At 44.6% G+C, this 27,800-nt stretch overlaps 1 protein-coding gene across 2 annotated transcripts in view; it reads right to left on the reverse strand.

Annotated features, from left to right (window-relative positions):
• Positions 1-3,217: 3,217 nt before the first annotated feature.
• The window catches only part of LOC142557157 (phosphatidate cytidylyltransferase, mitochondrial), a 35,288-nt gene continuing 10,705 nt past the window's right edge, over positions 3,218-27,800 (reverse strand). For both annotated transcript variants that reach the window (XM_075668815.1, XM_075668814.1), the window contains 6 exons: positions 23,006-23,153; positions 18,089-18,234; positions 16,931-17,096; positions 15,750-15,812; positions 8,053-8,127; positions 3,218-3,737 (listed from right to left, as the gene is read on the reverse strand). In XM_075668815.1, coding sequence (XP_075524930.1) covers positions 3,724-3,737; positions 8,053-8,127; positions 15,750-15,812; positions 16,931-17,096; positions 18,089-18,234; positions 23,006-23,153 — 612 coding nt within the window. In that variant the 3' untranslated portion in view covers positions 3,218-3,723. The remainder of the gene's footprint in view (positions 3,738-8,052; positions 8,128-15,749; positions 15,813-16,930; positions 17,097-18,088; positions 18,235-23,005; positions 23,154-27,800) is intronic.

The raw sequence follows: 27,800 nt of genomic DNA on the forward strand, positions 1-27,800 counted from the left end.
TCCAGCCAATCATGATGCTGGACATATAAGTGAAAGTGGCCAGCCAATGGCATAAATCACTTACGAAGGAATATTTTTGCAAATTCGGCCCCTGATCTGATCGCCTAGATTGTGCCGATAACTTTATCACCGTCGCCCACCTTGTCGGGGCTTTCCCACAGCCATATGCAAGCACTGCGATTGTGGCACCAAAGCTAGCATAACAGACTGTGGCTGCGAGAGTCTGCATAGCTGCTGGATACAGAATAGCACAAGTTCTTGTTTGCAAGCCACCAGCTGCACTGATAGACAACAGTAAGATCTCGTTTTAACAAAAACGCATCCAACACAAAAAATAGCTTCACCATATCTGATATTCATTATAAGCATATATTCATTATATGCTAATATCAGCAAGAAACATTATAGATTTACTTTGTGATAGTCACTAATCCATTATACCCTTCTTTTGAATATTGAGGTTTTGCTTCTCAGATAAGATGATCTTGTCAAGGGGCAGCGTTGGAGTAATCGATACCACTCTAAATTATTCACTTTATTTTGACTGTGCTTACAGTTCCTTTAACGAGATGCAGTGTTCTTGTACGTATAACCATACAGCATGACGCAAAAGTGATGTCAAACTAGCTCTTCCTTATCGGCTGTGTAGAACTTGAAGAGTGCTCGGCTAATGCCTGCAGACAAATGCTAGAGTCACGTGATCTCAAGAGCCACTCGTACAGGTGCGGTCAATGCACAGGAAGCATGGCTTAAAATTAAAAAAAAATATATTGTGGTGTTTTAACATCCCCAAACTGCACACATGAGGCAGGCCATAGTGGAAGGCTCTGGGTTAATTTCTACCAGCTGGATTTCTTTAATATGCACCTAAATCTAATTACAGAAGTGTTTTGTTGCAGTCTCCTCACCCCCCCCCCCCCCCCCCCCTTGGAATGTGGCTATAATGAACGGGAGTTGAACCTGTGACCTCATGTTCAGTAGCACCACGCCACAGCCACTGAGCCAACACAACAGATACTGTTGCGAAGAAACACAAGCAGAAGACGCATTATTTTGCTTTGAACACTCTGGTTGCCTTTTTGAGAACACTGACCACTGTACACTGCTGTGTGTGCTTCGCTTCCAGTCATGAACTTTACGAAACAGAATGCATGAGTGTGCAGCGTATAGCCTGGTATGGTACTCATAACAACATACTGGGGTCCAACTTAAAACTACATAGGGAGGGCCCAGTGCAGTTCTCTTATCTGCTGGTGTCCCCTTTGACTAAGCATATTTTTTTCAATTAGTATCTTTTTCCTTCCGCAAGCAAGATTTCTTTCATACTGTGTTGGCGCACTGATGCCTGTATTGCTTCGGTATGCCATGCCCCAGCCTAACGGATGACAGCTGACGCCATCTTTTTCTCAAGTCTTACCTGAAACATCGGGAGGCATAACGTTTTGAGATGGGCAAGTGGTTTTTGGTTCTGGATTTCAGCACACTGTGAATTGCAAGTACGGATGCGTACATTTTTGTTCTTGAGAGTTAACCGAGAAAATTTTCCCTGTGGCGGGCGGCGTCAGCCAGAAAAACCAGTGCGGCTTTTTCTCCTTTCTTTCAATTACAGCTGCATCACTATGCAATTTTTGCAGAACACCTGACATGAACTGATTCGTAGGTTCCCTTTCACGAAGCTCATGGCAGCACGTTCCTGCTGCTTTTCCAGCAGCATGGTGTATCATGACCAACGCTGGCGACTGGCCACCAATGGCACCAATGTTATCGTTACCATAATTCGTAGCTAGTGGCCATGTCTCAGTCTCTGCTAAAAATCCAAATGCATGTGACTGTCTGTCGCAGTAAAGTGAAAAGCACATGCAAGATAACATCTCTCACAACATAAATCCAAGATCTCTTTAGTCTTGAAGCCCAAGCGCAATAAAACAAAACACAGGTGAGCAAAGAATAGATTACCTACAAGAAAGGGTGCCTTTCTATGCATCTTTATCTATCTAGTCCTAACAAGTCTTTTTTTTCTCGTTTTTTTTTTCTGTGGTACTCTGAAAAACTTAAAAGGGTTGTGGCTGTGGATGTATGGACCTGTTTGGCATCATGCAAGCATAATAATGTGACAATCACTGCGCAGAGGAGTGAGTGATTGTCGCCATGGAGAAAGGAAAGCTAAGGAGAGGCTGACCAGTCCGGATATGTTGGAAACAATGTGGCGGAAGTCACATGCTGTCTTTTGCAAAGGACTGAGACTGGTGTTCCAAACATCCTCATTGCCATAACAACTGCGCTCGCCGCTGCTCTCAGCCTGCGAAAAGTGAGGTAAGGTTTCTTAGCCTGGGTCTTTCTCAAAGCACATTCCGTTCGGGAGGCAGGCTGAGTTTGGAGTGCGGTGTGTAAGCTTGAAAGTTGTGTTTTGGGTCACCGTCTGTGTGTTTGAGCGTCAGCCAGCAACAGAAGCACTCGTGTAACCACGCTGCGGATCTTCCACATCTTCAACGTGCGAGAGAAAGACACCGGAGCATGTCTGCTTCACTAAAACTGTTCCAGAGATTATGTAGGTTTTGTTCTGACGCGCATCAGCAGCACACACTTCCAGTGGCTTGTAGCAATGCAATTTCAAAGTTCACGCCCATCTGGTCCGGCGAGCCAATTTCAGATGCAAAGAGAGATGGCACACGAGCATGGCTACACTTCCGGCTTCAAAAAAAAAAATGACGTCGGGGCCTCTCCTATTTTGTTTCTTTCCCCCATGGACTGTCGCATATTACGGCACAAGACGGCAGTCGCCCGTGGATCGAAACTAAAACTGTCTGCAATCTGGGCAACCTCGTGCCCTAGAAGCTGGGATAAAGCTCGGCGGCAACAATGGCAACAAGTGCAGTTGACGAATCGTGGCAGCACTCCCCGTAAGTGCACTTGCCCGCTTGACAGGGGTATATGTTTAACGCACACACTGTTTCATTTGTTTCGTGTTTTTGTGACCACCTCAAAGTATGAAATGAACAAAGTGTTCAATGTAGCACAACTAGCACACGGACACAGAAGAAAAACAGGAAACACACACACACTGCTCTGTGCGTGTCTGTGTCAATGCACTAATATCGCTACCCTGAACACTTCCATGATGACGTGTCAACAAGCCGAAATCACCAACCGTGTATAAACCAAACACGAAATGTCAGCAGGGTGACGAACACACTTCTGAAAGGAGGCAACGCACAAGTGACTCTGAAATGGGGGCGACTTTATTCTTCGTGCACAGCACAGCGTGCAAGAAAATAAGTCGCTAATCACTTCAATCTTCTCACCCAAAACGTCTGCAAACTGCACGCCGTCCAAATAAGAAAAGCACGGTATGCACGTTTCCGGGGCTAAAACTATAATCCGAGCACAATTCGCTCGCCTACGTAGTAGGACCCTTTTAATACAGTGCGTGCAAAATTGTGCCCTCTTGCTTAGAACGCTAATCTTTATATGACCGAACCGTTCGCTGTACAAGCAAAGCAATGAAACGTGGAGAGATGTCCCATTATATGGCAGTGTCTCTGTGATGGGCTGGTGGCTTGACTACGTTGCAAGTATATAGACTATCACAGCTGTGTGGCGACAAAACACAACAACTAACGAGGCGATGAATGGCCAACATGCTGAAATGCTCTGGTATGTGCTGTTGGTGCTCCGAATGAAGACTTGAAACAATGGTGGCGCACTTCCATCTATGAAGAGCCATTACGTCTTGAGACCTGTAAGCATAAAATAACACTAGGCTTGAGATTGGCAATAATACATTTTCACAAAGCAAAAGCAAACATAATAAGATACATTATTATGATGGGAGCACAACAGGAACAAGCACAAGAAAGGGAATGGAACAGGCACTAGTTAGTCTTGTCCTTGTTTTGCTGCTGCTATTATAAGAAACCATTACCAACTAGCTAGCTGGTTATAAGTTCTGTTTTCAGGTAAGATATGTCAACACTATGCGGCTGGAACTACAGGAACTCTAAATCAGTTGTCACACTGTGATGTAAGAACTCCTGTGGCAAAATGCGATAAATTAGCACTTAAATTGTAAGCACTAGACACTGTACAGTGTAGGCAACTATTAAAGGGAACGTGCAGTTAGTACAGTCTAACCTAGACATAACAAACTCTCACATGATGAACTATCGGATATAACTAAGTAAATCTAAAATGTTTCTTGCTGATGTGAACTGTAAAAAATGTATGTTTATAACTACATTGAATATAACGAAAGTATCGTAGTGTTTAATATGACTTCGTCACAATGAGATTCAACAGTATTCTGCCATCAGCTATAGCTGGTTACTACACTGTAGCAGCGTGACTATAGCCTCCAAAGCAGAAGATGGGCTCATGTGCCGGTAGCGGAAGGGTAGAACATACTAGTGCGCTCGATCTGAGCGGCCGTTGGGCACTCCCGAAATCCCACTACACCATGGCTGGCCGGCCTAAATAAACCGTGGCTACGGCGGCTACTTCTTCTTGCCACCTCCCACAAACTGGTGACCCGGACAATTGAGCCCAGCCATGCCAGCGTCTGTGCACCAACCCTACCAAGGCATGAGCGATGTGGCCTCACGCGGTCCAGCAGACGTCCACCGGTTGAGGGTGTCCAGGAATTCTACACTGACATGCCGGGCATCTGGTTCATCCAGCTGGGCCACCACTTCCTTCTCAACAAGGTTCCAGGCTCTGGCTGCTTTCCAAGCTCTGGTCGCCACCCCCCTGGCCCTGACTTCTACGACGACTTGCGGGCAGCTGTCCTTGCTCACTATGTCACCTCGAGTGCTCAGTCACAACCACTGTCACCATTTGAAGCGTTGCGTCATTCCGCTTCTTGTCGTCCCACATCGCCTGCTTCCACCCGCGCCGACCGTCAGCACAAGCTGACCCCAGCATCAGACCTCTACTCGGTTCGTGAGCTACCTCCCCAGCTCAAAGGCAGCTGCCCGACTACTCTTTCCAAGGAATTCACTGGGCCAAGCGTAAGCGCTTTCGGTTACTCTACGGCCCGCCGCTCTCCTTCTTTAGATGTTCTCGCAAGCTGTCCGCTTTCCGTGCAGGGGCACCTCACTCATCACTGATACAGAAGCTCTCCCACCAGCTCCACTAGGCACAAATTTCACTCTCGCAAACACAGTGATGCCACAAGCACATCCTTCGCATTGCCCACCGCGACCCTGATGGTATCAGCATTCGAGATCTCACCGGAAGCAGCAGCAGGCGAACCTTCCGATGTTCTTTGCTCACACCTTCTGCAGATCCATGGCTTAACGAAGTTTTACAGGTGCCCAGCTCTGCCATCTGGTTTCTTCAGCTCCAGCATCACTTTTACATCTACATCGTGAGTGACAAACGCTTGTGCTATCTCCACGCAAGTCCCGAGCTGCCAGAGGGTCTACTTTTGGAGCTTCGACTTTTACAGGCCTGGGCATCTATGAGAGCCTGTGGCAGGTCACGACTTCGCACTACGGTATCACTCTGGCTGCGCCTCGCTCACAACCTATGCTGCCGGTGCTGCCCGGTACATCTCTCTCGAATTGCGTGAACCCGACACTACCAACGACGACACCACCTGCACGCTTTACCTGGACTTTACCATTGGAGTTTATTTCAATCGCACTCCACACTTGGAAGGGAGCCCTTTAGCAGTGCAGCTATCGCCTACAAAGAAGGCGAAGAAGAAGATGATGGGCCCACTTGCAGGTAGCGCGAAGATAGAACACGCTAGCACGCTTGACCTGAGTGGCCGCAGTGTCGGCCGCTCTTGAGATCTTGCTGCACCATGGCTGGCCGGCCTAAATAAACTGTGGTTACGGTGGCTACCTCTTCGCACAGCCTCCCACAGCATAAATGCCCTTGACTAATCCTCTTAGTTAGATGGAAGTTTAGCTGAATATATCAGCCATCTATTTTGAAGAAAGGTGAAGAAATGTTCCAGTTATATTGGCTTTACTACTGGTTAGGTTTTCCCTAGTTACGATCGGCCAGTGGAGGTAGTGACCTCCTAACCTCTCCCAGCCCGCTGCTACGAATCGCTTCGTGAAGCCAACAATGCGCATCCCTCAGACATACTTGCAGCGCCACCAAGGCAAGACACGGTGGACCGAATATGGTTTGTTGGTTCACGGCTGCCTTCAAGGACCAATGGGAGCAAGAAAATTTCTGGGAAAAGGTGCTCCAACTCTTACACCCCGTAACTGTGAACAACACTGTATGATTGGAAAAGGAAGTAACTAGATAGAACATAAGCAACTGAATCCATGATTTCGAATTCACACTGCTGGCATGTGACTTTGAACATTAAACTTGAAATGCTTCTAATGTTGTCTTAAACCGATAAGTCAATGAAGGCAAGCAAGACTCCAAGACTTATTCCTAAAGCACAAATTATGTGACTCAGAAGTAAACAGATCAGGGTTCAAGAAGAAAGAGTGAACTTGAAAAATTCCAGGTCAGACGTTCTCTTGTGCAAGACAAATTCATTAAAAAGAAACACACAGTGCGTGTGAGCGAAGTGTATGGAAAGTAGGGAAACCCGTCAACTTCTGCAGCTAAGTAGACAGGATGCACTGACGTTAAAGGTAACAGCTAATCGGTGCAACAGTAATAGTTACTGCAAGAATGCCACCTCAGAGGTCACAGGCTAGTGCTAGTAACTTTTGCTTAGACAAAGTCGCCAGGTCACGGCCCAAGAACACTTCATTTATCGCAATGCAAGTCGCTAAGTGATGATGATAATTATTTGATTTAACTGTTTCTATTGTTCTTAATTGTCTTCTGCACTAGTAGCTATAGCCTACTCATGAATTTGTGGTATGTTTTAGAGTGATGCACAATACATCAATGTTGTCCGCTTTAGATGTCTCAAGAGGTGAAGTTTGCATAATTGTAACTCTTTCTTTGATTATAGCTATAAGCTTGATGAATTAGTTTCACATTAGTACACGGGAATTTTGTGTACCCTGCCATCATCAAAACGCAGCTGCTTCAGCCAGCCATTGAATCTGTGCTCAGCTGCACAATGCCATAGCCACTAAGTCACTGCAGCTGGTGCGTGAAGCTTTGTGAAGCAATTTTCATGAAGTTGAATGCATTTAAAAGAAAGAGTTAAAATCTATTGAATGTCAAGAGCAGATGCTTTCTTTTTTCTTTTATTTAGGCCATCAATTTCATTTAGGCCTAACAGCGGAAGTGAGGCACAAACTAACCGAAACGTGGGAACATTTTGTCACATGAGCCGCGCAACAAATGCTTCACATTAACATCGATTTTCACAGTGCATGGAACTTTCATAATCCATTAAATTGACAAGTCTTGGCAATTTTTGCCATAAATCACTATAAGCTCGCATCAATCAGAGAATTTAGCTAGCACACTCAAACGTAATGAATTTCATTTAAATAGTTTTTAGAGTATAGCTCTTAGGCACACGTTCCTGTGGCGAGCTTCAGAGTAACTGAGTGAACGAGCACAGTGAAGGATGAAAAAGCGAACGGAGAAAGCAGGGGAGGGGGTGAAACATGCGAGGAGGAAAGTGGAGGAGGAGGATGCAGCGGAGCCACGAGGCAGAAAGTGGAGGAGAGTATGGTGGCGAAAGCATGAGCAGAAAAAAGTGTAGTGCGGCGACGATGGCTACGAGATGGCGCCAGAGTAGCGCCCATCGTCTGGGAGGTCCGTATGCGGCGACTGCTTTGAATCACACCCACACATCATACACGCGCTGCCTCTCACTATTTCCAGATTAGCGAGGCAGCCGCACAACACTTTACTTTGTTTGCAATGTGCCATATGAGAAATTGTCCGCACGAGCCAATATATTGCAAAAACACATATAGAGCTGCGCTCAAATTTCGCATTCAAGAGTATCGTAATCGTTGGTGAAATTTCTCTCTCACAAGAGTGTTAAACATGTATGTACTTGAATAGGGAAACTGGAGTTGGCTCAAAGATTCCTCTTAACAGAAACAAGGGTGTCCCCTTTCATATGACCCATGGAGGTACGTGCAAACACTGTACAGGCATACAGCTTACTTGGCTGCGTTGTGGTCAAACTTTTCAGCATTTTGATGACTTTCTTGCTCCCGTAATGGATTGCACTCCACAGTCCTAATGGGAAGCAAAAATGTACAAAACAAACTTTTAATGCTCAGGTTGATCCCGACATAAACACAGCACAACCTCCAAGCATGAAGGCTGGAACACATTTAAAAGGGCACCAACTGAGAAATGATATATCAATTTACATAGACTGATCTTGTCAAGGCTCTGCATATTTGCTTGCTTTTGCTGGAAAGAGGGCAATTAGTTAACAAAATAAAAGTTACACTCTTTGAAAATTTCATACCTGGCCCTAGCGCCACTAAACAACACACATTCATTCATTCTTTGAAAATTTCATGCCTACACTCGCAGCCGCACAAATGACACCAGTGGGACATCATGAATATTACAGCATTTCTACATACCTATTTTAGATGTTTCTATGCAAAAAAAAACTTTTTAGAAGTCATTGGGTTGAGTCAGTACCTACTTTCAAATATTCAAATACAGTGTAACATTCTTTAAGGATGTGTAAAAAACTGCAAAAAACGTGCAAGAAAAACGACAAATTTTTATTTGTGCATGTAACTTTGATGAGTCTGTAAAGTGAAGCCAGACTAAGTTTTCACCAACATGGCACATGCTAAAAAAATCATACATCAGCATAACATAAGGTGGACTTATCTGCATGAGCCAATAGCTTCAATTATTTGTTACAACAAAGACATGAGTAGACAATTATGTATTGCACAGACAAAGAAAGCCCCCGCGAAAAGAAAGAAAATCAGCAGAACATATCTCACGACTGTCGGCGATAATGCGTTTAGCACTGAATCAATATAGTGACAAAACTTATTGCAGTCGAAACGAGTGATGTATGAGGCGTGTACTACAGCGGGACTCTCCTCTCACAATTCCCAAAGAACACTCGGTGCCATCGAGCGAGGCCACCACGGGGCCTGCGCGTAGCCTTTGAAATGCATGGCGCGCCGGTTCGTGTGTACGCCGAGAAACGCGTAATACGGCAACCGGGCTTCTCTGTCGCGCTTCTTTCTCCACACACTGTGCCATCTAGTGGCGCTGCCAAGAAGTTTGTGTGCGGACTCCAAGACAAAGAGCATGGCGCACCGGTGCCTACGAATGCTGAGAATTGTTCCCTCACTTGCCGCACACCCAGTGGCGCACACTCGGTGACACAAGTTAACGAGAGGCCCGTTGAAGAGCGGCACATCAACAGTGCATTCATGATGCAGCTCGCTCAAGAGTAGGCACGAAAGACGTTCGCTGAAAAGCGGCACAAACCCGGTGCACTTCCGGTGCAGCCAGCTAAAGTGTCGGTTAGAACTCTTGCGACGTCGGTTCGACTCCACAGGCATCAGAGAAATTTAAAGGATCTTTTTCGGCATTGTAGATCAGCGCATTCCCAGTGGCAGGTAGCTGGTTACCCAAGTTGGCAACGAAGACACTCGTTGAAGAGCGGCACACACTTACTGGCATGAGGTTTATCCAAGAAAGAGGTTTATTGAAGACTAGCACAGACTGAGCGGTACATTACCCAGTGCTCCAAGTCAGCGTCGAAGAGTTTCATTGAACAGTGGCACCTAGTCAGTCCCACATCTAACAGTGAGCCATGTCACCGTGAAAGATGTTCATTGAAGAGCGGCACATGTGCACATTGGCTCATGCTCAGTGACCAAAGTTGGTTCGATGGTTGGTTTCGAACCCTGTTCCCTCAGCACAGCAGCCCGATGCTCTACCCACTTGACAATGGACTACCCAGTGAGCCAGGTAGGCAGCAAAACGATTAGAGACAAAGACAGACAGTCCTCAGAAAGTGTGTGAAGTATCCTAAGAATGGTAATGTATTAAAAAACAGCGTTATTGCAGCTACTCTGCCATCTACAAAAATATGATATTGCTTACTTTTCACTAAGATCGCTGGAACTTGGAAAGTACTACAATCCTTTTCTCTTCACTGTCACACTGCTGGTTGGCCTGTCACCATAAAGGTGATTGATTCCCGCCATAAATGGTCCATGCCACGACAAAGCGGATGTTCACATGAACCAATCACCACATACGTCAGCGATTTCTTTGTATTTTATTTGTTTATTTTTTATTTTCTTTATTATTGTTTAGGTCATTCAAACTTTCCTACAATTTAAAACAGTGAGCAGAAGTGCCTAGGCCCTGTGCTTTTGGGTGTGGAAACTGTGGGGATTTGGGGAAAATGTTTTTTGCAATACTAAATGGAAAACCCAATATAAAGAACGGCAGAAAGTGCCATGCCATAAGGTTACAAAGGATAAGTGGGACAAATTCACTCACAACAGACATCAGATTTTGAGAGGCAAGTGTTTGAAAGAAGCATTGCCTGACATGTTGTGTTCCGCTGAACTGAAAAGCTTGCATCACTCACTGCTGTTACGTTTCGCCTACGACGCGCGGTAAAGCCGGCGCGGATGCAACGGACGCTGGGGCTTCGTTCAAAGCGGCAGACTTTTTGGCCCGTTCGGCGCCGCCGCTACGCCTCCCCGCCAAGCGCGTCCAGGCCTGTTCTAATGCCACGTGTCTTCATGTGCGTGTGTGTGTGTATGTGCATGTTGGTGCCCACGCTTGTCGAAGCGCGGCAGCCGGGGAGAGGAGCTCCCAACAACTGTGAAGCGAGGGGGTCTGACAGGCGCCGACACGACGGCTGCTCCACCTTCTCTTCCCATTGTGCCCGAGTGGCGCCGACACGACGCTGCGCCACCTTATCCCATTGTGCGCGAGCGGCACAGTCACGTGCTCGTCTATAGAGGGGTTCCTTCTTGCCCTCAACTGCGAGAGTATAAAAGCAGCTGCCCCCGGACGCCCAGGAGGCTCCGATTTCTTCTGTTGAGTAACGTGCTCTCCCGTCTCTCTACTTCGGTCAACCTGACCGCCAACTCTTTGCGATGTTAGAATAAACAAGTTGTTTTGTTGTTACCTGTCGACTCATGCTTTGCCGGGACCTTCGGATGCTTCCAGTTGTACCCCAGGCCGCCAGGCCAACGCTACCCTTGGGGCTTGCGACCCAGGTGCAACAACGGGCGTCAGCGCCGAGTTCCCAACAACTCGTGCCAGAGGTGCGATTACAACACTGCAAACTCGCAGCTTTGACACATTTCTCACAGTGCAAGTCTCACAGTGGTGTTTTGTTTACTGTTACTTAAAACAAGGAAATTGTTGCCCCCATGAATCAGATTAGGCACGCTTTCCCAGCGCTGCAGCCACACTGGCTACAATCTTCATTGAAACTGATCTGTATGTAATATTTCGAGCACGAGTAAAGAAAAAGCACAGCCACGGTAAAAATGATGAGTAGCAGCGCTTGAATTCTAGTCAGCTGGGTACTTGTGTGACATGGGTATGTGACATGGCCTTGGTGTCTCAGTTTGAGTGACTTAGAATTCAATGCTTCAGAATTGTGAGTGCATGCAATTATGTTTCACCTGGCTAAGCGTGGTAGGGTTTCATGCATGAATTTCATATAGCCAATTTCAACAAGTATTATGTCACTTTTCACTTAATCAAGTCTGGGAATGTGAAGATGGGTGCTTAATGCTTTCCGCAATGCTCAGAGTAACCCGGTCCATTTTTTTTATGGAGCGCGAGATGCATGTCAACCAATGACTTATAAATGCCTAAAACATAAGCAATGGTGCATAATTAAGCACACTGCAGGGCAATTTAGTGCGCCACTATTATAGTTTTGCAACAAACACAAAACTTATTGGGGAGGGTTAAACATAGAATAATGATCACAACTTAATCATAGATGCAGAATCTCATCTTTTAATTAAAGGACACAGAAAAGGGACAATTTGCGATAATATAAAAATGTGATAAGCAAAGCTACAGAGCTGAGCAACAAATCTGGCAACAACAGCACAGTGTTGCTTGCATGCACTCTTGACAGTTGTGGTACTTTCCAGGTTCCAGTGACGTTAACTTTCACAAGCTCCTTATGTCATCTGGTGGTTTTACGGCAAAGCATAGATGCATGAGCATGATGCAAAAGCATAAGCCCAAACCACTTTCACGACAGAATCGACAGTCGAAGCTTCGATGGTCGAACTGAGCTCACCTTCTATATCCCCTTAAGTCATGAATTATGATGCACTGTCAAAACTGTGGTAAATTTGGCAATCTTATTTAGAGGTGTCGAAGATTCCATTGAAAGAAAGCCAAGAGTGTATGGCAACCATTTGTGTATTTACATGAAAGTCCCTGTATATTTACCAAGTAAATGATTTTGAGAGAGAACTTCAATTAAATGCACATTCAGTCATGTTGCTTTCTAATAAAAAAAATTTCAATCACTGCCTCAGAACCACATGCACAAGTTTATCATTGGCTGCAGGCATTACACGGAAGCATAAGCTATTCCTTCACTATTGTAGATAAAGCACAAAGTGTCAAGCATCCCATCAAACATGGTACATAGTGCCTTTAGTATAGTGGTCATATGTAGCAATACTCTGCAGTCTGAAGTGAACTGAAGTCCTCTTGGGTAAGCAGACAGTTTAACTGGCCCATACCTTAATGACTATGGGTTTCTGTTCTTGCCACTACTGCGCAGGATTGGTAAAAACAAATGACATACACAAATGTGTACACCTTGCGACTGAAGGGGATATTCCCAGCATGAAAATGCTCGTACCCTGCCATCCACAATGAAAGGGTTAACAAACTATTAAATATCTCCAAGTCAACAATGTCAAAACCATGACTTGATGCATGACTGATCAGGAAATTTAAGGGCAATGTCATCATCTCTCTTTCATCTTGTGTCCCTTCTGGCATACCAAGCCTCCATCAACCGTAAGACTGGTCCGCTTGGTAATCTAGAAGAGTAATGTACCAACCTACATTGATAAGAAATTTCTTCCAGTGGCCACCTCAACACCCAGTTCCAAGCACCATGTGCTAGGCTATTCTATTAAACCTGTCATAGACCTTGCTGACTACCAGCTCTTCTATCAATTGCAACCACTTATTATGACCACTGCGCTGCAAGCAGGAGCATGTGTACGCATTTCTATTTGCTATGAGAACGGTTATGCAGCAGGGGCTACGGTGACCTTATCAGAACAGCCTAGCACACCATGCTCGGACAAGACTATTATGCTCTGCGCACATGCGCCTGTGATTGCTACTTTTGTTTCTGCGCTCCATGACATGACACTAACTGTGCTGTGTCGGTCAAACCTCCCATCACATTATGAACCTTACTAAATAAATAACTGTATAAGCATTACTAATTATTGATCTAACTAATTACTTCAAGGCCTTCAATCACTTTTGCTTCATTTCTACAAATGCAGGACATGCAACATGCAGAAATAAACCTGCTCGGCACTCAAGGCATGACCGCTCAACAGGAATGGGGTGACTGACACCCAGTTCCAATATCCCTTACCAAAATTTGTCGCAAAGCAAACAGTTACTACAAAACTTATTGAACGTATACTGATGTCTGCTATGTGGACATCAGTACTATGTAGCTTCTACACACTGGGAATCAATGTTTGCTAGGCATTTCGCAGTTAACTGTCTGCCTAGCATTATTTGGGCTTCTGCAAAGGTGTTACCAGAGGGACCAGCCTTGTTTGTGTAAGGTGACAAATTTTACGTCACAACAATGGAAAGGGACGGCATGATGATGACGATGATGGCAGCATGACAACTGCTTCATTGTAATTCAATTAAGAAATGTTACAACCTGCTCCGTTATGACACGAGCTCGTCCCAATGACCGTACAGTCGACTTCCGTTAATTTGACCCTGACGGGACCAGCGAAACTTATCGAATTATCGTGCGGGTCGAATTAAACAAGATGAAGAAAAGAAAGGCCAGAACACACCGCTGATTCATTTGCCAGTATTCATTTGCCAGTGCCCCCGAATAAAACTAGCGGCCACTTTCTATGTGCCCACAGTAGAAAATTATCGTATAAATGATTTAAAGCTCCTAACAAAGTAGAAATCTAATGCACACTCGATTGTTTAGCAAGAAGAATGGGCAACGGTCTAATATGTGTTGCACATTGGTGGCCGGTTTCCTAAAGATCATCCTTGGTGAATGGCCTTTTAGGGTCAGGTTCGCTGAAATACAGCATGTTTTTGTGGCACAGCATATGAACATCACAGACGCTGTTTTGGTGTTGTATTCGATTGCAGAGCGCAGGCGATTTTCGGCCCAATTTTCAAGGAAAAAGAAAAGGCGCCATAGGGGTCAGGCAGGTGGTTGCTGACTGGTCAAGTTCAAATTATCAAGTGAAGGCCAATTTTAGAATTGAAATAACCAAAATTTGGGCGCATATGCATAGGCACCAGGCGGGGGCCATCAGTCAGGATCGAATATCTGAAAAATCTAATAACCGAGTTGAATTAGCGGAAGTATAGTGTATAATGTAACACAGCCTCTCAAGGCCCTAGCTGCCACAGAGGAGTATGGTACAGCTAGCTTGCCCTTGCACACAGTGGAGCAAATTGTCACTATGCAATGTGATACGCATGCCATGCATGCATCTGTGACCTAATGAATACAGCATTGGGCTGTTGCCCTGTGGAACCCGGCTCAAAGCCCGCCATCGGACATGTAGTAAGCGGCCCCAAATGAAGTGAGACAAATCCCTACCTGTCGCCCAGTGCCTGCCAAGAGGTAAAGCATGCACATTAACTCTTTCCGTGCCAACCTTTCTTTTCCTCAGAAAACCATCGAAGCTTGTTGAATTGTTTTTATGACTGATTCATTGTGAATAGCTTTCATTGTTGCAATATCAGCAGTTTACTCATTATGTTCTGTTGTCTTCTACTGCCAATTATCTTTATTTCATGTTTAGGCAAGGAACAGTCTATACGAAGCACAATACTTGGGAACAGAAGTCGAGCCCACTTTTGTTATCCTCCATGCGACACGTTATTGCTCACTCAGCGTGCTAACGAAATCGCAAAAGTGCTGGCAGCAAAGCGTTTTTGTGGAGCTGCATCCATTACGAGAGCGGTCACCAGAAATCCTAAATCTTCCTCGCAATCGTTAATACTGAGCTGAAACCACAAAAGCAACTCGCTAGAGATTTCCAGGCCTAATTGATTACTTGAAGTGAAGAAACATCCAAGAAGACCATGATTACAGCTTTGAAAAGGCAGCTGTTTGTCGATGCAGCCTCCTTACACCGCACCGCCAATCCAGGGGAGCCAGACATCCACTTCGTTCTCACCAACTGTGCCCTAAAATATTGTTTTCTGGGAAGCCGGTGCCATGTAATGCTGCAGCATTCACACCCAAATGATGGTACGAACTGCTACTTGTCTGCGACACTCAGCAGACAAAAGGAAATGCCTGGAAGAGTGAGTCAGTGGCATATTTTAATGAAAACACCTGAACGAGTGAAACCCGTCCTTAGCACGGAAAGGGTTAAAAGAGGCACCATTACCTGTACTGCAAGGTCTTCAAGAAAGCTGGCTCTAGTTGCCTGAAGCAGGTGTTGTGTGAATGACGATGCACGTGCGTCAATCTAGCACTGAATGTTTCCGCTTAGACAAATGAGGCACAGCGTTTCAGCTGGTCGAGTCAATTTCTTGCACCATGTGAACTGATCGGTCAGCTGGCCAATTGGTTTGCTAGCAGTGCCATGAAAGAAGAATCAGCAAATGCTCACCAGCTGTGATAATGCCTTTGGCAGTTTGGCCCCAACTTGACCGCCACACGATGCTTGCCACGGCTGCCAGGGAAAAACAGGGAGAGATGCAATCACGTTTGCATGCCATTCGTTGCACGCACATTTCATTACGTCACATTTACCAGCAGTGCATGTCTCTTTGTAATACAGTAATCAAGATACACAACATTTAAGCTGTCCTAAGATGACACTCTTATTTTCCACACTGGTGTAGATTCTAAAGGAGAGAGTTTATACTATAGCAATAACCTTCTTATAACGAATCCACACAGCAGTGATCTTGATACAGTGAACAGTTACTGCAGTCGCTACATCGCCTACTATAGTCATGATAAACTGCAGTTATAGTGAAAGTAATGATATAGCGCAGTTTTTCCAGCCCATACAACTTCACTATAATGAGGCAATATAATGTGGCGACTAGCAACGAAAGGTTGTTGCAATGAGTCATGACCACTGACTAACATTAGCCTCAACATTGGCATTAACCTGTCGGCATTCCTGCTTTAACACAAACCTGTTTTGAGCAGCCTTTGTTGCTTTGTCTCGTAAATGAATGGAGTTTATGTCATGCAAAAAAGTACAAAAATAATTTTAGAGCTTGTTTGCAGTAAAAGATTCAGCACTGATTTTGATTGGGAGAACACAGATGCCCATACAATGGCTGAATGGGATTATTAAGGGCTTTCACTGCATAGGGATTATAGTCATCCCAATTGTACTAACACCTCAAGCTTCATTAACAAACTTAAGCTGGGCATTCATGCATAATACTCTAAGCAAGATAGCAACAAAAGTCCTCAACTGCAATAAATTGCATCACACATCTACATATACTATTAAGCATCTACTATACCTGGGTGTTTGATGCAACTGAACCAAGCATTCAAAAAACAATGTTTGCATTAGAGACAGATAAGGTCAACTGCACACCATTTCGAGTGCCTCAGGGAAAAAATGTAAAATGCAAATTGTAAATTGTAAAATGCATATTTAGCTAAATATAGTTAGGATCACTAGGCAAATCTTTGAACGCTCGCATAGTTCCAGGAGCAGCATCGCCATTTGACAAGTTGTGGAATGTATTTGAAAGCACACAGTGTGCTTGATGACTTCACTGAGCTTCACTTAACGTCATCCTGGTATGCCGCTACACATACCCTCCTCAATGAACACGCTGCAGTGCGGGTCATGTCCGATGGCCTGGAGAACGTCCTCCAGGTCACGGTGCCTGCCGTCCTTGTTCCAGACTTTGAGCAGGTGGGACTGCAGGGATTTGGGCAGCAGGTTCAGGTGGTGCAGCTTGGCATCTGGGCCTGGCTCTTGCTGCGAGATGAACAAGCGTAATGGCACACTAAGGTCAACTCATTATTTCAATAGAGTTGACACTGTTAAAACGCAGCAGACATCGATAAAACTAAGAGAGATGGACTTAGGAAATAAGAAAGAGTTGCCTGAATCTGTAGGAACTTATCAAAGGTTGCCCAGACTGTTCAACTTATCAGCAAATCCGTTATTATTTATGTTACTCTCGGAGCCATATTGCACTAGAGAGGGGAGTAAGTTACAAGTGGATGAGCTAGACTAACAGAGTGAGATGTGTTGATAGCATTTGACTAAAGGATGTTAACTAACATTTCACGAGAAAGTTTGTGATCAGTAATGTCCATGACAGCAGAAGAAATGCGGTTCCATTCTTGAAACATGGTCGGTTTAAAGCCCCGGTAGAAACATTTTACTGCCACGGCAGTTAGAAGCTTGAAACTCAGCTTGCTGCGTGTGTCCATCCGTTTTCCGTTATGACCCACAGCTGTTAGAGCTGATATCATCAGGCCACTTCCTCGACCTCAGCTTTACCCTTGCCACAAGGTGGGAAAAAATATGTTTAAATTTGCTGCCACCACAGGGATGAGAATTGATAACCCTATGGCAATTTACAGTTGGGACATACCCGTATGCAATAAAGTACTGCGCTATCACAAAGCTTTAGAGCTGGGCAACTTTTGCAGGGGTGTGTACCAACTACACACCCTTTGAGTGGCGGCATCTGTGCACATATTTCAATGGCCACAAAAGGCAATACTTTAGCAAATGGGGACAACCTTGTGTTCATTGAAAAGTTCTCGAGAAGATGGCAGTGTTTACAGTGACAGTCTGCTGCTGTTGTAGTAAAGGAGTTAAGAACTGGAGTAATTGCAAAAATCCGTTGATACTATTTTTTCGTCTGCTTGATGGTTCCGTTCCTTGTGTCAAAGGGGGTCAAAAGCACGAGTGGCATTAGCAGGAAGAACAACAGCACGAGAACCAGGGATGTCTACCTCGAACGTCTGTGTGGCTTCATTCCAGGAGACCATCTTGATGAGCTTCAAGTATGGGTTGTAGAGCTTGCGGAATTCGCTCAACTGAGCACCCACAATGTTGGCCACCTTGTTCTTGTCCTCGCCGACAATCATCCGGAAGTCACCTGCACCGGAGGAATCACTGTCAGGCATAGAGTTTCCTACTAAAATTACCAGAGGGGGGCGCTGCGATCATTCAACATATGGATTTGTTGTCTGCACTCCTATGCTGGTGGCTTCAGACGTTTTTTCAGCTTTACTTACTGCACTCTATCTGCATTTAACAGCCTAAATGACAAAGGAATTCTATATTTCTAAATGCGGAAGGCAACAACACAGGGTACACATACAGAATTATTGTAACTGATGCGTCCGTAAAGAAATATTTTGTTGAAAATAATCAGTTTGCAAAGTCACCAGTCCTTTGAAGCCATAAGGTTGAAGTTTAGACAAATTCACATAATAACCATCACTTCCGTGTTGGCTGACCCACCACGCTTGCAGCTGCCATAGACACTAGCACCAGAATTCCCCCTAGTAACTTTTGTAGGAAGCTCTATGCTCTCAGGAACTCGTGCCTGCAGGTCCCATGCAAGGACTAACTCCAAATAACAACATAAACAGTGGACAGGCATTATCTGCACATATCATGCCCTTATTGTGTTAGAAACATCCCGCAAGAGAATGAAAAGCCAGGCCAGTTTGACAGCATTGTTCATATTGAAAGGTTAAGCCTATAGATTCAGTTGTGGGACTTGATATTATAACATAACATAGTGTCTATGAGATGGGATGGTAATTCGTAAGGGCTGGTAACTGTTGAGTTTTTCGTACAGCCTACAAGTAGCCCCTCAGATGATGCAAGCAGCTGGTGGTTAGCAGATATGATGTAGATCCCAAACAAACCACAGCCTCAGAGATTTTCAACATGCTCCGAGCACTGCCCAGTCTTGGAGGTAATGTCCAAGCACCTGGACTGGACTGGTTCTCAGAATTCCAAGTTCTGGGTCATTTCTGGCGAGTGATAAGGCTATTTCTATTATTTTTTTAGTTCAAGAAAATATTTTTGCGAGATTTTTGTGACACATCAAATTGTATCTCAACCACAGAAGTTTTGCATGGAGGCTGCTCTATATTTATATACTATGTGAAACTTTTGCTTTTTCAGCGGATCCAAATCTTGTAGTTGGCCTTTCAGTACAGTACCATTTCTACGGCCTAGGATTTGATCCTGCAATCTCGCGCTGAGAAGCATGTTATTTATAGCTACTGAGCTTTAGTCATGCTGTCTCCGAGAACCATGTTCTTAGGTTTACTGCATGTACCAGGGCTATTAACTTGCATGCCTGTTCCTCTAGCAATATCATTTCAATGGGTCAAATGTTTCAGGTTTGTTTCAGGCAAGTGTGGCATGAAAACTGTTTGTTCCATTTGCCAAAACATGCGGGACGCCTTGGCTTGAGAGATACGTGTTATAATTCATGCTCATTTAATCTCTTCCCCTGTTGGGTTAACATTCAATAAACAAGAAGAATGCATGAAAGCTGAGAATTCTCACACTGCACACTTAAATGTGACATTACTAGCAGATTACTTGTTCTGTTCTTAAACTCTACCTTGGAGTTTCGTGGAAACATGACCAATTCTTGTTGCCTGCAATGCCCGCTGGTCAAACTCCATCACAAGCCTTCACACCACAGACAATAAAATGTGGGTGTGCGTACCTCAATCTCCAAGACTTAAAGCCCATGTGTGACTTTAGATGTCATGTCGTGCATGACTCTCGTCTGCCACGTGACTGTGCGCAGTACAGACTTTTCCCTCGCCGGTGTAAAAAGGCCGCGAAAAGGGGGTCCCGCATGGTGTGACAGCAACTGGCAAAGAATCAACGGAACTGAAAAGGCTCGTTTTTGTTGTTGCTGCTGCTGTTGTTGTTGTTGTTGTTAATCAGAAAATAAAATTCTGGGGCTTAAAGCCTAAAACTGCCCAGTGGTTTAGTGAAGGCAGTCAACAGTATTACGAAAAATCACCTAGTGAGGGGAGGTCATAGTAGAAGAAAGCTTACACTTGCCAGAGCAAAATAAAACGTATATTTTATGTTTAGAGGCCCGTACAGGTGCCTTGATACCACAAAACGAAATGCACAGCAACAGCCATTCAAGGTGTCACTGAAAATGTTTTAGTTTGAACTGGCAAATGTACGCTTTCTTCTACTATGGCTTATAAGGGATGCCATATAGTGGGGGGGGCCTGTATTAATTTCAACCACCCGTGTTTCTGACAAAGCCAACAGACAATGAAACTAAGCAAAGCACAGAGGAAATTAAGCGTATTTCTGGTCGAAAAGCAGAAATATTAGGAAAAAGGAAAGTGAAAGTGGAAGAAAAGACACCTTGCCGATGGCAGCAGCTGAACCCACAACCTCCACAGCACGTGTGACGTTCTACCAAGTGAGCTGCTGTGAAGCTGTCCCCTCCCACCTCTGTCTACTCTCTTGGGTATTTGCATATGTACGCTAAACCTAGCCCTGAGGGTGTTAGCCAGCATCACTTACGGCCGAGGTGGCAGGTGTGGAACATCCTTTCGACTGCAGGATGTAACGCGGTATCTGAACTTTCCATTTTCGTTTCCATTTGCCTTGATTCTACATTTCAATTAAAACATTTCATTTCCCCTTTGCTTTCCTTGTCTTCACTGTTGTTGGCTTCATGTGGTAGCAACTGACAAAGTTTCCTAGAAGGGTGAGCTCGGTGGATCAGAAAGCATTGCCTGGCTTTCTCTCTGGCAATAAGAACACATCCCAAAAGAATTGAAAAAAAAAAAAAACGAGAGAGCACTCAAGGGAAGTGTCAGTTTCAAAAGCAGCTGTAAGCTTTGATGGCGCTGCCTACAGTTTAACGCTTACACTTCCACACCCGAGATAACTGGAAGACCCACCCCTACACACTCCCTGCTACTCCAGAGTAAAGGTACTCATCTTTTTATTTTAAGATCGCTGCCTAACCATCCCGAAGCAACTTGCACAAAGTAGAATATTGTGGACCCATTGTGCCACCCATAGAGAGGTCAGTTAAACATATAGAACTTGTAGATTAAGCTTTGGACATTAGGTAGGGTCTGGTGCTCTTTCTTTGTCTCAGGAGGGCAGCCACAGTGAGCCAAGGTGGCAGGTAGTACATCCACACTTTGACATTATGAAGAAATTTATAAACTGTTCATAGTTACTGAGGCAACAGCATCTATGAAGCATGAAATGCATGCTGAATCAATGCACTAAAGAAAAACTGGCAGGGGGTGAGAAGCAGCCAAGGAAAAAAACGAGATCACGAAGGCCCTACTCACTGTGGAATCTAAGTTGAAGTCTAAGCAAAGCTGTGGTAAGCCGGTAAGACAAAACAACACATCTTGGGAACAGACATACTTTCAAACTCCCGCCCCCCCCCCCCCCCAGCACCAAACTCACCTCACAAACCATCAGCTAAGCAGTGGAGAAACATCCCACTGTGCCAACGCCAACTACAGCGTCTAAAACGTTCGCGGAGGTCACAAAGCTCTCATATGAATGCACACCCGCCTCAAAGAGCTAGCTGGCAAACGCATAAATGTGATTGAGGCCACATAACCCTCTGACCCCTAAAATAAGAGAGGCTTCCAAAGAAAGCTATCCACATTAAGGGCGGAAGTGGGTTTCAGGAGAAAGAAATTTTTTCTTCAAGATGTGGTGCTGAAAAGATGGACATATATGTAATCATATGTGCTTATTATTTTAATATGCAGTCCATTTTTGTTTGTCTCCTCTGGTTCTAACTTTATCCGCGCTTCCTGTAAATAATTTTCTGCAAAGGTTTGCAAAATATTTCAAAAGGACTTCTTGTTGGCCAATTTGGTGCTTAGATTTTCTAGGTATACTTGATTGTGACACAAAATACATTTTGTGAAATGGGGACAGAAGAAAGAAGACAGTGAAGCACTTCACTGGCGCTTCACTGTCTTCTTTTTTCTGTCCCCTTTTCACAAAATGTATGTTGCACCATAATCAAGTATACCTAGGAGATGCCAAATATTTGACCACTACATTTCACTGAACAGGGTATCAATAGCTTCTGTATGATTCAAGGAATGCTGTAAGATCAAACTTATTGCTCTGCCCTACCTAAAACACGAGCTGTGAGACTTCAAAGCACCTGAAAAACACTCTTCCAAGTATCTGCTTCAAAACCTTGCAACTCGTGTTCTAGGTAAGGCAGAGCAAGAAGGCTGGTCTTGCGGCATTCCTTGAATCACACAGAAGCCATTAATACCCTATTTAGTGAACTCTAAGCATCAGATATGTTGAAGATCTTTGGAGAAAATAATTAAAGGATATTTGCGTAAAATTAGAACCAAAGGAGATAAACAAAAATGGACCTCATATTTGAAATAAGTGCATAATATTACATATGTGTACAAGTTCCAAGCACCATACCTCGAAGAATAAAGGTTTTAAATATTTTCAGTCAAATACCCACATTTACCCTTAATACAAGAATTATGCATTTGAAGCTGTACTGTATACCTTATCTGTTGCAGTGACAATATTTAGGTTGTGTTTGTTGTTTCACTGTGCAAGTCTATAGAGAATAGAGCCAACCACCAGCTCATCTGTGGGGTTAGCACGGATGGCTATCCGTATAAGGTGACTCATTAAATATGTGCTGTTCTCTTTTGAGCTATTCAAATAGCAAGAAAGCAGCAGCAGCAGCAACAGCCACGGTCACCAACCTTTGGGAGGGTTTGCTGAGAAAGCTTCGCTTTAGAAAACCCGACAGTCAAAAAGTTAGCAATCACTTGCACATGCTACAAAGTCTCATTTCTGAGAGTACACTACCACACATATCTAGCAAAAGGCAAGCATACCTACGTAGGAGAGCCCCGCAATCTTGAGGTAGAGCTCTTCCTCGGTGAAGATGTCCGGCAGCATGAGCAGCGCTGTGTGTATGGCCGTCATGTAGTTGAGGCTCATGGCGCGCTTAATCTCGGCTGTTGGCTCTTGCAGGATTCGAACCTGCGAAGCGACCCGTTCTGAGACGATAGTCAGATTGGTTCACTAGGTAAGGCCTTTAAGATGTTAAAAGGACCATACTGGATAAGCACACAGACACCAAAACAAGCACTTCGTTTTCAAAACTACAAGTGTACACTGCTGCGCATGTTTCATTCGCTTTTGCTACGCGGCTGTTGCGAAAGGATGCACTTGTAGTATGACATAAGTCCAGACTTTTGAGAGTAGTAGTACCATGCCAAGAGACAGGCGCATCATGTATCAGTTTGTAGGAAGACTGCAAATAGGTGATTGTGGCACTCGAATTTACCTTATCGTCATGAGTGCACCTGGAAGGTTCAATGATGCATCTATAAAAGCAGCAAGATGCATGTGGCTGTCATTCAATTCAATGAATACTCCTAGCACTTGTTACTGTTGCCATCGCTGAGCTGTATCTTAGTTTGCAGTGCACGGGTTCACCCAAGAAACTGTTTACAGTTTACTCTACCTCTGTATGCCTACGCACAGTCACAGCCATGTGACAATATGGTTGGTACAATGCGTGGGCACGACAACGCAATTGACCACCTGTGTCAAATATTAGCAGCAGTTCGCACATACAGAATACTAACAGTATATAACTGTATAAAAATTAAATGTGCCTCAATTTCAAGAGTACCAAAATAAAAAAATTTGGTGACTGACTTTGTTGCTTCAATGGGTAGATGTTGACCAAGGCAACCACAGCATGAAGGAGAGTCTGACGTTGATCCAGTTGATACGTATCATCGAAGCCAACATTGTGTCTGCCTTCCTTCTCCTGTTCATGAACTCTGTTTCACATTTAATGACAAAATATTAAACTTCAGCTGTTCCAGCATGGGACAACTAATTTCGTGACCAGTACGAAACTTGCGCTAAGTGCGCTATGGCCTTATGGATTAATGCAACATCATGGCACTTGAAGGCGGTGATCACATCATATAAAAAACGCAGTGACACGTGTGCCAGTCAACTCGGTAGAGCAACCTTGGATTACACTGAACGACAGAAGGCCAAGTGTGTTTAACTGTACTCTGCGGCACCAATTTTCTTGCACTCTGATTAATGCTTCTTCATCCACATGGGATAAGCCTCAAATAGGGAATGCTCCACTGCTGCTATTCCGGAAGTGTAGGGCACAGCTCTCTCTCAGATGCAATTCCAAATATACCTCTGAATGTCAGCAGGTTTTCCTTGCTAGCATGCCCTTAGCTTAAACCTTCTTGAAAGGCCAACTGCAACAAAAGTATATACTATCGCAAATCTTGGCAAAGCTGCAGGGCTGGTAACTGCCTAACTTTCTTATTAGCAACACTTGAATAACACCTAAGCAGGCGCCACATGCATTTGATGGTTAGCAGATATGATACGAATCCCAGCATGTTGCCTTCGAGATTTTTCAGCCTTCCACCGCCGGCTGTGGGTGCTGCCTAATCTACGGAGGTCATGCCAAGAAGCCATGCTGGGTCATGCGTCGCTTCGGGCGAGTGATAATGATGGTGTACTTTGAATTTTTTTCTGTTTGTGTATCAGGAAAGGTCTATTCTTGCTAGATTTTCGTCATGCATCCACTCAATTATGAATACAGAATTTTCCACAGTATATTTACACTATCAAAGGTATTATTTTTATGCAGACTAAAATTTCACTTCACTTCATTTTAATACCTTAAAGACCCCTTCACATGGGTATTACATAAAGGGGGGGAGGGACAACAGTACATATTAATAATAATAATAATAATAATAATAATAATAATAATAATAATAATAATAATAATAATAATAACCAAACCAATGATTTGGCAACCATATGACAATTTCATATTATAATGGCTTGTGATGCATAAGGAGGTCACGTCATTTCAAGAAAAATGTAAGGATGGTGATACAAGTTATTTCCGTACAGCCCTTTGAAGGAAACCCAAAAATATTCCATAACATAAAATTATTGATATTGCAATTTTTGATTCCATATCTATTTTGCTTGCAGATCTTCACAGAGCTTATTTGGTTATTTCATCATATGTTGCGCATACTTCTAGAAACAATGCAAAATATAAATAAAGAGACCCTGAAACAATATTGAGGATTTTGTACAAACATACTGAGTTGTTAAAGTAGGTCCTTCTTTAAGCACTTCACGTAAAGCATGTAATTTATTATAAGGAGTTAAAAATGTGCACCGCTGTCGAACGAAGCGGCACTACTGCCCCGAAATTTCAGCCACCCTGTCACCATCTACGTCGCGGGTCCACGCGATGCCAGTCAGGTGAGCGATCTAACTGGCTACCCACAATGCATCATCAGTAATTTTTCCAAATTTATGGTGAACAAATGTTGCTAATAAGAGTTGGAATATCGGTTAACTCGCTTTGCTAAAAAAAGTAAAAGAAAGATCATACAGAATGACAATTTATCACTACACTCAAGCACTTCCGGCAAACAGCAACTGTCGCCTGATTGTGCTCTCTGCCTCGTGTCGATGCTCGCGAGCTACGCAGCAAGTGTTGGTCTCAAGGTTTCTTTTCGCAAACACCATGAATCACCCTTGTTGCATTGTGGGCTGCAAATCTAGCAAATGGCAACATGTCACGATGCGACATCATGTCCGTCTGTAAGGCAAGAGGTGAGCGGAGTGGCCGCAGCACATCGGGCTGCCGGTATCAGACTTTTATTAGTCAGATACCGGCAGTTGGATATTGGTACAGCCCGACTTTTATTAGTCATATCATACGAAGCCAACAAACAAAAAGACCAAGGACAGCAAGGGGGAAACTGCATTGACTTATTAATTGAATTAAGGAAAATGATAAATTAATGGAAATGAAAGTGGGTGAAAAAACAACTGGCCACAGGTGGGGCACGAACCCACATGTTCACTTATGTGTGCAACACTGTCCTTGGTGTCTTTGTTGGATTTTTATGATATGACTAAAAAACGTAGGGCACTCAGTTTCCTTTCTTCTCAGTCATATTGATACATGCATATTGCGTGTTTCTTGTGGCCAATGCACCCGGGCACCCCGACAAAGACGACGAACGATCTCTAGCTCTCTAGCTGTCGGCTGAAGTGGCTAGCACTGCATTATCCTTTGTAAATACACTTTGTAAATAGTCTCCAGTTCTTATTCCTTCGTTCACGTAACATTTTGGTGGAGCGTGCCGTTCCCCGTCCTCGCCACGGAGCTCCACGGCAGCCACATCATCCTGCTTTCCGCAATGGCTCCCGGTGATGACAACTCATCTGCTTCTACTTCTGCAACCCCACCTACCACGTACGTTACGATTACCAACCCCCATGATCTTGGCATATTTTCCGGCCAAGATAATGTTGACGTTCAGGACTGGCTCACCCTGTATGAGCATGTCAGCCAAAACAACCGCTGGGACCCTACCATTATGCTAGCGAATGCCCTATTCTACTTGGATGGAACTCCTCGTGTCCGGTTCTGGACACACAAGGACGAGATCTCCAGCTGGGATGCTTTCAAGGAGAAGCTCACTGACCTCTTCGGAAATCCCACCGGACGGCAGCTGGCTGCTAGAAAAGAGCTTGCTACCCAAGTTCGTGTATATGTGTAGCTACACACACACACACACACACACACACACACACACACACACACACACACACACACACACACACACACACACACACACACACACATACATTGTAGAGAAGAAAGATTGGAACGATATAGTGGGTTGTCCTTCTCAGCGCTTTTGCCCGTGAATGCCGCTCGCATTCGGAGTCCGTGCTCTGCCGACACTGTCGCCGCAGGGGCTGCTCCTAGTTCGACCAAATAAACACCTTAACATTTGGTGGAGAGTGCTGTGACCTCAAACCTCCCACCCTGGAACTTCGACCCCGTACCATGCCATCTACCATGCCTCAGGACGCCTCCCAGCAAACACGTCCCCCTGCACTCACCATGTGTCCTGGTGTACCTCGTCACTGCGACCCTGCCATCTTCGCTGGCGCGGCCGACACCGATGTGGAGGACTGGCTCACCACATACGAGAGTGTTGACACGCATAACAAGTGGGACGAACCAGCCAAACTGAACAATGTGCTGTTCTACCTCGCAGGTGTTGCCAGGCTATGGTATAACAACCACAATGCAGACTTCCCGACCTGGTCCGCATTCAAGACTGCCCTTGTCGATATATTTGGTGGTCACCCCGCTGTTCGTATGCTGCGCTCTCAGCAGCCGGGTGAATAATTCACCAGTTACAATGAAGATATCCTGAATGTATGCAAGAAAGCGAACTCGACTATGGTGGAGTCTGATCGGATCAGCCATGTACTGAAAGGTATTGAAGATGACACCTTCAACATGTTGCTCACCAAGAATCCTCATTCTGCAGCCGAAATCATTACATTGTGGCAAAGCTAACAATCCCTGGCTCCGGACAGGCCACCATTGGAATATGAACCTGGCAACGTTTAACGCTAGAACATTATCTAGTGAGGCGAGTCTAGCAGTGCTATTGGAGGAATTAGAGGGCAGTAAATGGGATATAATAGGGCTCAGCGAAGTTAGGAGGCCAAAAGAAGCATATACAGTGCTAAAAAGCGGGAACATCCTGTGCTACCGGGGCTTAGCGGAGAAACGAGAACTAG

The sequence above is a fragment of the Dermacentor variabilis genome, chromosome 9 (assembly GCF_050947875.1).
Source record: "Dermacentor variabilis isolate Ectoservices chromosome 9, ASM5094787v1, whole genome shotgun sequence".
Taxonomy (NCBI): Eukaryota; Metazoa; Arthropoda; class Arachnida; order Ixodida; family Ixodidae; genus Dermacentor; species Dermacentor variabilis.